This window comes from Carassius auratus, unplaced genomic scaffold (assembly GCF_003368295.1).
Source record: "Carassius auratus strain Wakin unplaced genomic scaffold, ASM336829v1 scaf_tig00216989, whole genome shotgun sequence".
In the NCBI taxonomy this organism is placed as follows: domain Eukaryota; kingdom Metazoa; phylum Chordata; class Actinopteri; order Cypriniformes; family Cyprinidae; genus Carassius; species Carassius auratus.
Window position 1 is genome coordinate 129,148 of NW_020528838.1, and position 16,907 is coordinate 146,054.

At 36.7% G+C, this 16,907-nt stretch overlaps 1 protein-coding gene across 4 annotated transcripts in view; it reads right to left on the reverse strand.

The window, feature by feature from the left end:
- Positions 1-14,171, reverse strand: part of LOC113099644 (kinesin-like protein KIF13B) — a 44,635-nt gene extending 30,464 nt beyond the window's left edge. For 2 of the 4 annotated variants that reach the window (XM_026264526.1, XM_026264528.1), the window contains exons 1-2: positions 12,990-14,170; positions 8,987-9,071 (exon numbers count right to left, since the gene is read on the reverse strand). In XM_026264526.1, the coding sequence (XP_026120311.1) occupies positions 8,987-9,071; positions 12,990-13,059 (155 nt within the window). In that variant the 5' untranslated portion in view covers positions 13,060-14,170. Of the gene's footprint in view, positions 1-8,986; positions 9,072-12,989 lie in introns of all 4 variants that reach the window. The other 2 variants (XM_026264527.1, XM_026264525.1) reach the window with 2 other exon arrangements.
- Between the last annotated feature and the right edge of the window lie 2,736 nt (positions 14,172-16,907).

Consider the following 16,907-nt stretch of genomic DNA (forward strand, 5'->3'; position numbering starts at 1 on the left):
TTTGGAGCCCTGTCTCAAAGTTGTGTTATCTGTAGAGGGCACCTCAATGTCTTTGCACAGCTCTCTGTGAGCACAATAACCTAGGCCTTTAAGCATTATTGACAGACTGTGGGAGTCGTATTGAAGGATCCTAATCGCTCAGAGAGCACTGTGCCTTTCCAGGCCAAATTAATTCAATTCTGCTGTTGTTATCGAGGTAATTAAAAAACAAATGCAAAATGCAATGCCCTGTTCCAAACCATAATGAGCTGCCTAAACAACAAACAGAACTGAAGCGAAACATCTATTTACATGAAACATCTACCAAGTATTTTACCTTATATTTGTTTGTGCCATTTTTTTTTTTTGCACTGAGCTATTGATATATTATTTAATATACAAAATATTAATATTTATTATTATTATAAAGAGTAACCAATGTGTGTTTTTCAGGAGTCGAGGCCAATATTGATTATTGCATTTGAAGTAGACGAATATTTTGAACCATTAAATATGCCTGTAGTAAAAATTTAAATGAATCAGTGTAGACTTTCTATACCTCAATGTGTGTTGAACTGATCATCACTCAATCTACTAAATATAGACAACTTTCTTATAAAGAAAAAACAACAAAAGAAAAAAATATATAATCATAATCTATGACAAAAATACTATTATAAACTAGATAAGTGGATAATTCAGTACCAAAAGTTAGTCTAGAAAAATCATGAGAGCACAATAATTTAGTAAAATCTAAATGTTTAGTGAAGAAAAAAAAAATTAGTGGGGAACAATTAAAAGTGTTGGGCTAAATCTGGTAAAATGTTACACATTGTAAAATACATTCATGAAAAAATTATATATTTATATATAAATATATAGGGCCTACTATAAAATTAAAAGACATTTTCTTTTAAATATATAGCACAGTAATGAGGCAGCAACATATGATAGATAAGAGGACCAAGAAAGGCTGTTAATAAATGACTAATAATCCGTCATTGTGCAAAAGTATTATGATACAAAAGCCCCTAATACAGAGTGGCACAAAGCGCTTATGCGCATCCCGTGTGCAGAATGATATGCTTGAAGCAACACTGAGTCACAGCATGCAGGCAGTGCTCCACATAGAAAAGTTCAGAGCACAAAGGGAAGAGACATTGATGCATAGTATATTAAATCTGTGCGATAGTTTATTGAGCCTTTTCAATTCATAGTACTCTCTACTCTATGTAGTGTTGTGATGTAACACGATAGAAATGAACATGATTTAGAAACTAAACAAAACTCCATCAAGATAAAGTCGTTTTATGCAAAACCATTTATCTTTAGTTACAATTCAAGTATAATATTAGGAATATTAAATCATCTTGGAGAGAGTTTTATCATCTTGATTGTAGTGACTGAATGCCATGCGCAGTTTAAAAGCTGAATGGAGGATGAAAGATAGCCGCGGCAGAGAAGATTAGTGCAAGAAAACTTGAAGTTTGTGTGGTATATGTATATGCAGAATATTGGTTTTGGATCAGTCTTGTCTGAAAGTGGCAGTATCGGAGCAATACCCCTACAAGGGCGCTGAAAAAAAACTTTCTTTAAATGCTTCAGCAAATCGCCTTTAACAATGTTTGATATGATAACCATAAAAATGCTTAATAAACAGCAGGGCTGGTATTCATCAACCCCAAAATATACTGAATAGTTTCGTTTATTTATAGTAATTGAAATCTTCAAACATAAGATTAAATTATCACTATAAACTAAACTATTAGTGAAATCAGCTAAAAAGTGGTCTGAAAGGTTAAAACAAATATAAGAGTGCATGGTTGATCCAAAATATGAAGAAAAACTTCTTTACAAGACTGTGCACAAATGAATCATGCACAATAAGCCAAAAAAAAATTGTATAAAAGTAAACAGGATCAATTTTAAGGATCTCATAACTAAGGGCATCTATGATGTGGAATTATTGCCAGTTTATACATGCCTTCTGCGCACATAACAAAAAACTTATAATGACCATCTTCAGCAATGGCTATCCTTTTTATGATCCCAATCTAGAAAATCTACGTCCATGAGAGCTTATGGAAATCACTGAAGCATGGACAGCCATGTACGTACAAAGCCAGCAAACAAACACGCGTAGGATGGAAAGCTGGGGCAAAATATGCCTGGATTGAGTTCCAACGACCCCGGGCTCAGCTTGTCGTTTAAAATCAGGCCATGCCACACTTGTGGTATAATAAGTTGCATGATGACATCCCCCCGTCACACCACACTGAGAACTGAGAGAGATGTAGGCCCCTGAAGGAAGTGTCAGAATGAGCTTCATCTTGAGTTCCTGGAGGAGGTCTGGCAAACAGGGTGGACTAACACACATGGTGGACATTCGGAAAGCTGTGGAGACAGCTGCATATCTGTAACACTAAAAATAGCATTTCTGAGTGACAGACCCTCAATTCTGACATTGAAATAAATGTGTGGATATTCTTAGAAAGTGATCTTGTCTCCATATTATCTGTTTCTCAAAATCTAGCCTTGTTATCCATTGCTGCAGGGCATAAACTGCATGATACAGATAACAGATAGTTCAGAGAAAAACAAATCAATTTCATGCATCATAGGAACTTAACGCATGCTTTACAAGACAGCTAAAGGACAGATTACTAATTCTTGAGAAGGAGGTCTCTACCAAACCTCCACAGCCAAGGGTGTAGCTTTCAGTAGGTATGTGTGTAGTGGCAAATGAGTTCACTGGTTCGTGTGCTACACCCAGACTTCTGCTCATGCTTGCAGCTCCCGCCTCCGGCAACTCCTTTGCCAAACACTCGTTACAAGCCCTAGTGACTTTGACCTTGTACTATCTGGCAAAGCCTACACCAACTAAACCTCTGATCACATTTTATCATACCTGATTCACCAACATGACAAATACAATGATGTACTGTCCCTGGTGGAATGGACAAAGTACTGAAATGAATCATTTCAAACAAATAACACTACTTAGCAATGTTTCTAATCTTATCCATCGCTCTGAGCACAACTGTATATTCATTCCAGGAGAAAGCTACATGGTTGCCATTTTTGCTCATGCAATGTTGATTAAAAATGTTCTGCTAAACAGCCTTCTCATATTTATTTTGGGCTGAGAATCTAAATCATTTCAGCGAATCGCTTAGTTTGTATGACATGGATGATTTTTTTTTTTTTTTATTTAGTGTAAATATATCTGTTTAAATTAATATAGTCCCCATAAATGTAATTTTTATAATTTTTGTGCTGGAATAATACTACTCTGATTGCAGAATATACAGTAATTTAATGACAAAAAAAGAAAGAAAAAAAATTACATTAAGTAAAAGGAATCAATTCAAAATAAAATAAAAATGTGTTTAGGTATAAATTGGCAAAATTGAAATGGATGCTTTATCACTTCATAGTTAGCTAAATCAAATAAATAAATTAATAACATAAACCAACAATTAAAATAAAAACTATGTAAAACAACATATTAAAAAAATAAAATAACTGGAGAAAAGTATAATTGGTTCTTTGTTAGATTCGTGTTTCTGACTGTCCAATGACGGAAGCCATGACAACCTAAGAAAAGCTGGCAGCTGCTCCCAAGTTCCCAGTCTGATTTCCAAACATTGCTGGACTAAACCCACAATGCATCACTCTGTGTTGTCCTAACACGGCTGTCCTGTACATCTGCACAGATCGGAATCATCCATGAGCCAACTGTACAAATGAAAAATGCGTATGCTGCGGCTCTACGCCTGTGCCTGCTTTCCCTACAGGAGGCGGAGGCATGTGGTTGTTATTACCCAAAAAATGTCTCAGTGACAGGTGAGACCAATCGCTGAGAGACACTCTAGCTAGAACTGGGATCAGCGCTGCGGTGCTGTTAATCACATGAGTTCTCTCATGATGTCATCGAGTAGCCTCGCTAGTAATCCGGTATATTGCTTTACGACATTGTTTTTGTGGGAGTGAGTCAGAGGCTTCCTGATATGAGGCAGCACTGACTGAGCAGAGTCCTCAGCAGCCGGGGAAGACGCAGACTCTCACTTTCTTTAGCAATCGCACACACAAAAACACTCATTTAGAAAGTGACGGTTTGGCAGCATGCAGCAAAGACAAGCTCACATAAGACCCTTCCCCCAAACCAGGAAAAATCCTGCAGTAAGGGCTGGACAAACAAGCAAATACAGAAAAAATAACAACTTGCATATTAACAAATAATTATTTTTAAACTCTACCATTTGAAAGTTTTGGTTTAAAAAAAAATATATATATATTTTTTTTAGCAAGGAAACATTTATTTAATCAAAAGGGAATGCATTTATAATGTTAAAAAAGTTTCTATTAAAAAAAAAATGTAATCTGCATTTTGGCTACTGACATTTATTAAATATCAAATACCACTATAATGAATGATCGCAAGCTGTGATTTAAAAAGGAAAAACTACAGTCTTTCAGGAATTTGATTGCAAACTCCATACTTAGTTGCAAACAAAATATGGAACAAAAAAAAGAATATATTATCATCTAGCCCTTCCCACAGTTACTGCATATAAATCAATTTAGCTTACTCAAATCATGTCAAAATGAATAATTAAATGTTTACCATGCTTACAAAATAACGCTGTGGCAAACACTGCAATGAAGGTCACTGGTTTGAAAAATTAGACTTTGTTCGCCACACAATAACAGCGAGTTCATCACAAACGGTCGCTACTTTTAATAGTAGTACATTTATTATCCAAGGAACTGTGTATAGGGGAGGAGGCTGCTATGAAAGACTGTGTCAACAGTATCGTCCCTTCCCCCACTCTCTGTATCCCTCCATTGGTGCTGCAAACAATCACCACTCCGGCTTGGTGCTATAATAGTATACAAATGAAACCGAGACCAAAGCACCACAGGCGGAAAATAAAAACCACATTGACACCACCAGAGGGAAAACCCTCCATTTACAGGCTAAAAAGTGATGGCTGATTCGAGTCTGCAGTCTAGCAAACAAGACACTGGCCTCAATCTGTCTTTGACTGGCATCAAACATACATTTAATTCCACTACATTCAATCAGGCTTTCATGCAATCTCAGGGAGCATTCCAGAAACATGCTTGCGATTTCATTTCGAGCTAGTTAATGGATTCACTCGATGCCTCATCAGACTGTCCTAATATTCCTAATAGGCTTGAGGAAAGCATTTCCTACAGAGAACCATTTAAATCTCTCCTTCAAGAGTGTATCGACTACTCCAACGCTAAGTGTCTGTCGACTCGAGGCCAGGACTGTAAATCCCCATGTCTTTGTCTGCATTCTTGCAGGGGCCGAAGTCTGAAAACAAGGGGGAGGAAGGAGTGAACCTTAGTTATGGTCCACTGCAGCTTTCTCATGGGTTGGTGACGTACGATACGGTGACAGCTGTCAGGGCCAATATGCCAGAGACCGAGGGGTTGTGCCAAACGCTGTCTAACACCTCGTGGTTGGGGTTTGCATGACGGGCTAGTCAGAAAGACAACCTGACCGTGCACTCAGACCCACGTGAACTCCCCTTCAGCTTTTGGGCTCTGACGTAAAGTCATTTTAAAAAATGTGATTCCGCTTCAGTTGCTTGCAAATATGAAGCATGTGACTTGGAAAGATGACATTTTATACCCTTGACCTAAATTATGATCCACTAGATATGTCCTAATGAATGTATGCACACCAATAGACATGGGCTCATGCTTGAACTTAATGCTCTTGAGCAGACCGAGGGCAACAGGAGGCACTCTAGGGCATGTCTTCCACATGATGCAGAAATGATTTCTCTAAGCTAAAGTCGTCCAACTGTGACTCAATGTCCCGGTAATTACAACAGTGTAACGAAAAGTGCACAATTAAACTCAATCAGCAGTGCTCATTAGCATTATGTGACGCTCATCCAGTCATTTTCACTGATTTGCTGAAATGTAAAGGTTGGTAAGTAGGCATTAGCCATTGTAAGATTATAGAGAGAATATATAGATTATATATAAACATATTTCATCATATGTACACATACTGAAAGTGGAACGCTGCTTTACAGCTGGAGCTGCACAATTTCTCTGAATAACACCACAGATACACGTATGCATAGTTGGCTAATGTGATATGTGTAATCTTGATCTGCATTAAAAGGTGACTGTGTTTCCACTAGTTTTGAGAACTGTACTCTTGGCATTGCTTGAGGACCTTGCTGTACATCTCTTAGGTGAGAGTGTGTCTTTGGAGAGTTTCATATGAGATTGACAAACAACTGTAAAGGAAAGGTCTTGCCGAGATGGTTTTGGGAGTGTTTTATGCAAATAACTAACCATGGGCATAAGGTTTCTCGTTTAGAATACTGCAAATTCATTAACACTTCAATGTGGTTAAGAACAAATTCATGTGCACACGCATGTGGTGTCAATTAGGCAGAAAGCAGGAATACAAATAATCTATGTAATTATTATTGAATTACAGCTATTGTCTTATATAATATAATGTTTTAATAATCATTCTAATTCTATGATGACAGCAGAATCAACACCACATCTATAACTATAATGACAACAACAACAATATAATTGGAATCACTTTCAGAGTCAGAATTCATCCTGCTTAAAGAGCATCTGAACATCTGAGAGCACTGTTCAGCGACCTCATGTCTTACATCATGTCCATGCCTATTCAAGAAGCATTCATGACATTTAAGATATCGAGGATATCTGAAAATGCTTTTGAAGAAGTTTCTTTGAGAATGTGACTAACTTCTGTGCATCACTGCAATCACTAATAGAGATAGATGTATAATAAAAAATTAAAATAAAAAACACTTTATTACACAGAGTGGCAGTCCTGTGAGTCTTCAACACACCTGAACTCATTCTGACTAGTGTACGTCTGGCTGATTTCCTGTCTGCATAAAACACACCCTGTCTCTCCAGTACACGTTTGTGCATTTAGGAGGGATGGTTGTAGTCTGGATGTGCTGGCAGCTCCTTAAATTAACTAAATCTAACACACGCCTTACACTCAAGGGCACAGCTGCAAAACACTGTTAATAATCATGAAATAGTGGGGAGTGACAAGCAATTATTGGTCTTTATGAATAATACAGAGATTTTTCTAAAGTGATATGCATGCTATTTCTATCATAATTCATAAATACAGTCAAAAATACATTGATTTGCCAGGCACATGCAAACATTTGGTAATAATACTTACTGCTCATGTTTGGGTGTGTTCAATGCTCAACCCGTCCAAAACACCCCTAGGAGCTACTTACAAACATACAACCTTTCAAACGTCATTTTCTTTCATTAAAGCAAATGGACAGGCACTAAGATTCATTCAGGCTGAGTATGTGATGCCATTAGACATGCTTCGAGCGGTACAACCACACAAAGGACTGAAAGACTAATATACATGGACATATAAACATTGCACGTGTAGCCGTCATACAAAAAATTGGTCTTGAATGTGTTGTAGCACATGAAAGATCATAATTAATGCGAAACGCCAGCAAGAATCTGCATAAATAAGGCTATTTTGGTCATGTGAACCTTGCCATTTGAGGCATCTGCATCGCAGGGGGCATTAACGGGGCCGGTGACTGAGCGCGGCATGACACATGAACTCAACGCAGCAATTAAACTGTCTGTTGTGCGAAGGCAGCAGGCGGCTCGACCATTCATTTCCAAGTTTAAAACCTGTTCAACCTCTGTCTTTGTTTGCACTGCACCACAAGAGAAAAGCAGAGGGGAAAAAATAATTGCGCTCTCTTGTTTACCCGCCATAAAAGTCAGAGGAAATGTTTATGGCCGACAGATGCTAAAGCTAGCTTGTATTTTTCCCCTTTTTTCCAGACACAAGAGCTCCTCAGCTATGGATGACCTAGGGTTAACTCTCCTTCTGCGTTTCCGTGACAACGGAGGGCAGAGAAAAAGAGAGGAAGTCAAGACGGAGGAGAGTTATGCCCCGACACACGGCAGGACGGAGCAAACAGCAGGCTGCGTTAAAAAAAAAACTGCACATCCACATTCCTGTTCTCCCTCAGCCCCCATTGTACGAGCCGACCGACCCAAACCGACAACGACGCACCCGTTCTCATGAAGGGTCCAAAACGTGAAATATCTGATTGACAGAGGAAGAGAAACAAATGCTGCTCTTGTTTGGAATGGAATTCTGGGATGCAGCATATAACTCTACAAACCTCTTGGTATACATTAGATATTACTGTTTTAAAAAATTAGGAACAATAGGTATTATGTGTCGTAACATTTTAAAGAGTACCATGCTGTATATATTTTTTTGTTTTAAATCAATAGAGTTCAAATGCCTCGATTCTTCATCTTGGAGAAAGAAATGGTTATTTTAAATCAAATTTTTTTGCAATATCTCAATCCAATCAAATAATGAGTCAAGAAAAAAGATGTTATAAACAGCAGCAGTTATTGTTGAGCCAAGTTGAGTGAAAAGCATTGTGGGATACAGTAACCACTGCAGTATGCAAATGTAGTGGGTCACCGGGTATTCTGCATACTACTAGTAGCTATTCTGAACCAATCACAATGTTGGTAAATTTACACTACCGTGCAGTTTAGTGTCAGTAGGACTTTTAGTGTTTTTTAATAATTATGTTAAACAACGTGGCATTCATTTGTTCAAAAACGCCATTAATGGCAATATTGTGAAAAATTATTACATATTAATTGTTTTCTACATTAATATTTTATAATGCAGTTTATTCCTGTGATAGCAGAAATCATTCTGATATTTCAGATTTTGTGCTCAAAAAACAATTCTTATTGTCACTGGTGAAAACAGTTGCAGCTTAATATTGTAGCAATAACACAAACACAAATACATTTTTCAGGACTTTTTGATTAATAGAAAATGTCAAGGGGACAGCATTTATTTGAAACAGACAATTGAATGCATCCTTGCTGAATAAAAGTCTTAATATAGTATGTCAGATTGTCCAATTTGACTTACCTGGAATCTTTTCCTAGGTTTGCCGGGTACAGATATGTTTGATTCCCCTCCATTTCCACAACACATTTTGTGTTCAGGTCTTTTTCTGTATGGAAAAACACATTGAGGCTATTTAAGAACCAAATAATATAAATTTTCAATTTATTCTGTGATGCATCACCTCAAAAAAAAACTGTTAAAATATAAAAGAAATATGGATAAAACGCCACTAAACTGATCAGATGAAGCATCCTATGGAACTGCTACTCCAAATATGTTCGTCCCATCTCTGTCACTTAGATGTATATAATAAGAATCTTATGAACTACTGAGTTCCCAGTCATCCTGATTAGGCAGAACAAAAGGCTAAAATCAATAGCAGGGGTTTATTTCACAGCAGGAGATGCTGCTCGAGGACTGAAACCAAACCAGCATTCTGACACAGAGAGTGTTCCTGAAATCATCCACCACTATTTCTCACAGATATGGAAAGAGTTCAGAGCAAAACCCATTATAACCTCACTTGACAGACTGTTAAAAACATTAGAAAAAAAATCTGTGAAACTAAAGCAATGATTGTACACACGTCAGATGCCATGTGGCAATCTTATCAATATCCTTTTTAATCAATTGACTATTTAACCAACTATTCTAATTTCGTTAATGTGAAATTGCAATAAACTCAGCAGGTCATAAGTTCTCAAATGTGAAAACAATTTAAAGCAAAAATCTATATTTCATGTCCAATTATGTATTAATCTGGAATGTAGTCATAAGAAGTAAGAATAGTCAATGATCGGTCTCAGATTATTTAGCAAAATTGACCAGATTGATAAAATGTGGCATATGCCGTCAGTGGATTTGGTTTCGTTTTTGCATTGCATTATTTAATTTAAAACATTGGAATAATTTGTTTAAATTTAGAGAATAACACTGGCTGGCAAACACAATTATTTAAATAAACAATATTTGTGTACACAATTACTTGAAAATAATTAGAAATAATAAATAAAATGTTAAATGTACACACACAATTTTTTTATAGATATTGGACAAGGAAAGTAAATTAAGATCCTTTTATAACTCTCAGAAAATGTTTAGTTAAGTTAGTTTAAGCTGCACAACATAAAAACACAGAAACATGGTCAATGAACACAAGATCCAGTGACAACAGAGCACTGGCTATACAGATCAAGTGACACTTCCATGAACTGGCACGAAACTCTCTTAACATTGGCCACATGCCATCGGGCCATCCTTAATGTTGAACCCTGGGATTGGCTCGGGTCTCAGCTTGGCCAGAGCCTTCACTCTGACAGCAACAGCAGGAAGAACCTGCAACAGCATTCCTTCAAACACTATGTCAGCAGCAAGCCTGTTGAAAAAGCAGCTTCCGGTCCAATAAATGGATTCCAAATAAAGTCTTGCAGTTCGGTCAGCTGAAAGTTTATGTGATGCACTGTTGACTGCTGACAAACAAAGGGAACGGCCTGATACTAACACGCCCAGTCCAACAGCACGGCCAAAGCATGTTTGAAACCAACAAACTCTCCTACTGACAACAACAGGGAAATGGAAAGCATCTGCAGCTGACTCAGAAATCCTTGGAAAGGATGCAATCCGAAGCCACACCAGCTGTGACAACTTCCTGTTAAAGCAGGAAACAATTGGTTTCCTCCCAGCATTGGTGGCCAAGGTCCAATAAGGAGACCCCTCTGGCTTTACCAGAGCTAGCCAGTCCAAAAATCTGAATTTCCTGCATTATGTCACTCAGGTGAGAGCGATAAGCACATGCAATCTTGATGAACAGTGATGAAGTGGAAAGATTTACAGAATCCTGAATACAATAACAAAGACCAAGCGACTATTTATCTACAGTGAACAAAAGGCAGTGACAATGCCCTGAAGCTAATTTCTATAATTATTTGCCTAAGTTTATGGAAGTAAAACTATAAACCAATGCACGGTTTAGTTAGTTACATGAAACTGTAACTGTATTCTTCAGGCCATGTGAGAAGCGAGGTAACTGGTGTACTCAAACTAAACCGGTAAATCATTAACTATTTAAACCTCTATATCCCTTTATCCACCAAAAAGGTTTTTGGAAATTATCTTTACATAGTCTTAGGATTTAAAATGAACATTTTCTTGGAGGAATACAAACACATTTTTGGCCATGGGAACATGTTCGGTTATGCAACGCTGGCAAATAGTCCATTCAGACTCCCTTCCTGCCTTTGTCCAAAATAAAAAGAGAGAGAGACAGAGAGAGACAGCGCAAGTAAAACAGAAAGTTTAGTGTCATTTAGAAACTTTCAAATTCAAGTTCTGAATAACGTCTGAAAAGTCTTGGGAACCGGAACAATACATTACTGAAGGTCAGAATTCCAGCATTACAAACGGAGACTGGGAAGTGTTATGTGACTCAGAAAGCTCACACAGGCTGTCAGCACACCATCGGTGCTGGAGTCTTGTGACCGAATGTTACGCTCCAGTCGGACACGTGACCGCATCACTACAATGCAGCAAATATTTCACGCTTCAGTGGCTTTACCAAGACACATGTTCTCCCACGGCAAGACCTGCTTTAATGTCATGCGTTCATGTGAAAGACATGCAAGTAATCAGGCTAATAATCTTGGAGAAAATGAAAAGGTGAATAGAAAAAAGGATATTTAATTAAACTATCTATGACATTAATGGGGTGTCCTCTGGATAGACAGACATCTAGCATGTATCAAATACACAGAGATTCTTTGGTCATAGAAAACCTGGAAATGTGTAGCTGCCGGCAACTTTAAGCTATGTAATGTGATAATTTCTCTCAACCAATCATTTTATAAATGCTATATGTTTGATAACGTATACATATTTTGCACTTTACATATTGTTAATGAACTTCACCATATATACTCAAGTTGAATTAAAAAGTTCAAGACCCAAATATAAATAAAGTCTTGGATGGATAGATAGATAGCATCACATTTTCTATTAACTCTTTTTTATTTTTATACTTTTTATTGTGGCATTTTTCATATTGCAATCATACATTTAACATATCAGAGTTGACACAATATTTTTCTCTCCTTTTTTTTAATATATATTTTCTATTAACTCAATCTGGTCATATGACCCAACAAGCATCGTTACATAGAGAATCCAGCTGGCATGGCCTGATCAAATGGACTTTCTCAGAACTTTGTCAAACCTCATTATTGATCAGATTAAAGGGGTCATATGATGCTGCTAAAAAGAACATTATTTGGTGTATTGGATGTGTTTAAGGCTAAAAAAAAACACATTATTTTCCACATACTGTACATTATTGTTTCTGCCCCGCATTCTGAAACGCGTAGATTTTTACAACATTCATCGTTCTGAAAAGCAAGGTGTGTTCTGATTGGCCAGCTATCCAGTGCATTGTGATTGGCCGAATACCTCAAGCGTGTGACGGAAATGTTATGCCCTTAACATATTGTGATGTCCTGTCTGGCTAGAGCGACAAGACATAAACATAAACCCCATTATAAATGTGATATAAACATGATTTCTAGTCGTGTCCTCTTTTGGAAGGCCAAACAAAGTAGTTTCGCTTTCACAATGAAACACAGCGTCTATTTGATATGTTGGCAGCAGCAACAATACTACAATGAGGGGGGAAAAAAAAGAATATTCTTTCTTTGCGTGTACATCTGGGCAGCGTTATGCAAATCTTCCCACATAGTGACATAGAGATGTGGGGGCGTGGACGAGTCTTAACTTTTAGAAAGAATCTTTTTTTAGACTTTTGTCTTTGCAACTTTATGTATCTTCTTTATGTACCAAGAGTTTGTAACACTACAAAGAGAAAGGAAAGACTGAAATCGAATCATATGATGCTTTAAATGGTCGTGTCACAAAACCTAGTGTGCTGGCTAGCTAGACATCTTCTGAGGAATACCACAAGAAAGCACTACCATGGTGCTTGAACTACAGGCTGCACGTGACCTGTCATATCAAGTGACAAAACTGAAACTCGACTCACCTCTCCGGTTCATGGGCCGGACTCGAACCGCCACCTTAACGTTGGAGTCGTTCAAATTAGCGTCACCCATGATGTATGCCGATATATCCACGAGAAGACGTGTTATAAAACGACCAAAATTCTTCCTGACAGCTACGAGTTCATAAAATAAAACTCATCTAGATATGCCTGTCACAGTAGTCCCGGATAAATTGTGATATCTGAAGCGTGTCGTGTCCAAAAATGGCCAGCATCGTCCTTACTGGGCTGTTTTTCTGCGTTTTGAACGACACAGTAAAGACATGGTCGCTTTTAATAGTGTAAAAGCAAAGTTTAGCGGAATGTCTTGACAGCTGGAGATTTAGTTGGATCAAAAACAAGAGCCGAAAGCAAAGCCAACTCCCTCCTGGATCCCTGTCACACTCACTGGGTCAAACTGCAAATGTCAAGACTTTTGTCCAGCAGGAAACCGAGTAACTAATAAGCAAGCAGGGTTTAAATAATTCATGCCTGGCTGTGACAGTCTAACTACCGCATTTTACTTTAAGAAGGTTTTGCATTTAAAAAACAAATATACCCCTGCAGGTGTTTTAAATCAGGGAAACACTGCAAAACTATTTCAATGGAGGTTTAATCGTGTTTATCTGGGTAAAGTGCAATGCAGGCAGATCTGTATAATGTTTATTCACAAATATATATTTAAAAAAATAAGACAATGGTCGCAATCCACAGGACTAACGTTACTAGAAGTCTGGCTGCTCTGTCAGTGCAACACTTTTAATGTTACATGAACAAAATGGAAAGAAATACCATTAATGAAAATGTCAACGACTCAGAAAAATCCTAAACATCCTACTCTGGCAGTTAGTTCCGAAATCTGATCGCGAATTGTTGAAATGATAAAAGATCACACCGCATCTGATGGGTAACGTTATTTGTTGAATTTTTTTTTTCTTTTCAGGCTGGGTCCAACTTCACGAGCTAATTAAAACAATGGTGCTGCTCTACATTCCCATCCAGCTCGGCAAATCTTCTGGGTTAATATCCAATATGATAGAGACGAAACACACGTCTTCTATAGTTAGCGAATCCGGGAAAATGAAGTCTGGACTGATTTAAGGACTCCAGCGTGGATGTTACGGTCGAAATAAGCGACCGCTTTATTCCATGACTGAGCAGCGTGAAGCCAGTGATGTTAACGGTGATCTATGACGCCCAGCGGAAGTTCATCTTTCAAAGTAAAAGTCCTCAAAAATAACAACACAAAATGATTAAAGAAGTGATTTCATACACTCATCAATAATTATCATTAATTTTATTATTATTAATAATAATAATTAATAATCAAATCACCAGTAATGTAACAACAACAATAATAACAAATAATATTATTATTATTGCATTAGTCGTACTATAAGCTTTTTTAATTACAAGTATATTTCCATCCATTTGTGTTCAGCCGATGTCCTGGAACAGCCTTTCAACCTCCGATGAGGCAGAGCTGATTGTGTGAGGAAGTTCATGCCATTGTGGTGAGGTCAGATATATTTCGGTAGTTTTCCCGTTTAAGTCCACCTTCTACATCGTTAACAGACATTTTTATATCCTATCCATATAAAGTTGGATGTTCCGAATGCTCACACAAACTCAGGGCGATATAGCTTTGGAAAGAGAGATGGTTCTTTAATATTACTTATTTTAAGGAGTTAAATACTGATAGCGAAAGTAAATGGCAGCGATTTACATTATGTAAATTTCCTTGAACCCCGTTTAACGGTCTAGTTTTTACTTGTTCATGTTGTGCGACACCTGCTGGTCATATTTTAATACTTTACATAGTTACTTTACATTTTATATATATATATATATATATATATATATATATATATATATATATATATATATTTTTTTTATAAACAAATTTTGTCAGTGTAATTATTCAGGTGTATTTATTTTTCTTTTTTATGTTTTAAGTAAAAAAAATAAAAGACTTTCAGTTAAACGTATAAATATTAGAACAGCAATAGAAAGGATAGTAGTTAAAAAGAGCATTAAACGATATAAAAATCCATAGCACAAACCAGAAACAGAACAGTAATTAACCTAAAGAAATAGATTACAATAAATAAAGAATAATAATAATATTATAAGTATTTGTTTTTCTTTTTTATGTTTTAAGTAAAAAAAAAGACTTTCAGTTAAACGCAAAAATATTAAAACAGCAATAGAAAGGATAGTAGTTAAAAAGAGCATTAAACGATATAAAAATCCATAGCACAAACCAGAAACAGAACAGTAATTAGCCTAAAGAAATAGAATACAATAAATAATAATAATAATAATAATAATAATAATAAAGGGAAAGAAAGAGGACAATACTAAAATAATAAATAAATAAATAAAAAAGTGTGTTTGGTGTGGTCGATGACGATCACGATGAGGTCACAATCTATCTGTCATGTGTTATTTCTGTTTTGTATTTACTGGTTATTCAAATTAGTGCATAGAGATCGTAGAGAGACGGTATTTGTATGTCAGATACGAGTTAATAATTTGTCGTCGCAGTTTCTTGGTTATGTAATACTGTGATATCCCACTAGAGGATGGTGAACTCTCAAATAAAACCACCCAAATGGATTTTCATGAGACCAAAAGGATACAACGATACATTTTTACGTTATAACGTTAACTTAATTCTAAAATTATGATTCCCTTAAAAATAAAGTCGTTTGTACTTGAGCTGAAAAGCATCAGAATTATTATACTGTCAAAAAGCGCCATATTTTTTTTTTTTTTTTTATCAAGACTTGTAACCAAATTTTCTTGAAGCTGAGTCACTTTTCTTTTACAATAACACTCACTGCACTTACATGAGTAAGTCGTCTGTTTCTGAAATGTCATGCTCCACCCAATACATAAAGGTTGAAAATAGGAACAATAATTGCAGTTGAAGGAGTGCCTGTACTTTAGGGAAAGTTTAATTTGTTCTTCAAGTAGAAGGAAAAATAGATGTACGCACATGTTCATGTATCAGTATTACAGTGAAAACATGTCTGCTCAAGAACAAAGAGTCACAATATGGAGAAAACCCAACACAATTAATATAGCTGTCTATGGTAATAAGGGCAGAAATGTGAATACAATTTTACGTTTTCTGATTGTGTCATTTATTTGGAGTTGCGCAATTGTGCAATTATTGGGAAATACCCTATTAAAGTCTAAATTAGATTTAGATTGGCTTACCAAACAAATCACATCCATTAATCACAATGTAAGCAAAATTCCACACTGAAATTGAATCCTGGGTTTTGTTTTTTTTCAGGATCTATAGCTTAATCATTTCAGTCTGGGTACATACAGTGCACTTTGAAGCTTGGTAATTTAGTGTAAATGTTAGAGCGTGAGGGGTCTGACGGGGCCTGAGAGGGAACTCCTGTGATCTGTGTGGCTCCGAGAGGAGGGGCCTTCCAGGGGAAAGGGCATCTGCTTTGAATCCCACCACGCAGGCCTCCTCCACCCCACTGTTATGCTTTCGCCTCCTTCAAACCTGAAGATACTATTAGATCAGTAAACCACATCCACTTCAGTGAGCTCATTTCCATTGCATTACTATGGGTGAATGTTTGTTTGTTGTGTAAGGTTAAGCAAACCCCTAATCCTAATTTGAGAAATAAACTGTATGTGGTGGTAACAAATGTCACTACTCAACGGAAGTGATACAGTTCCAGTACCTTGTCATTAAAACAGATGTACTAACTATGAGACTCTAACTAACATGTTAATAGAAGATTAACTTGTTTAGCAAGGTTCTCTTCTAACAGTTGCTCTCCATAGAATACAATTCACACTAAAGCCATGTTATAGAGGCCCTCTCATTCATATTGCAAACTCTGAGCTTATGTTGCAAAAACAATTGCTTTTTTAAACTTTTGTGTGCCA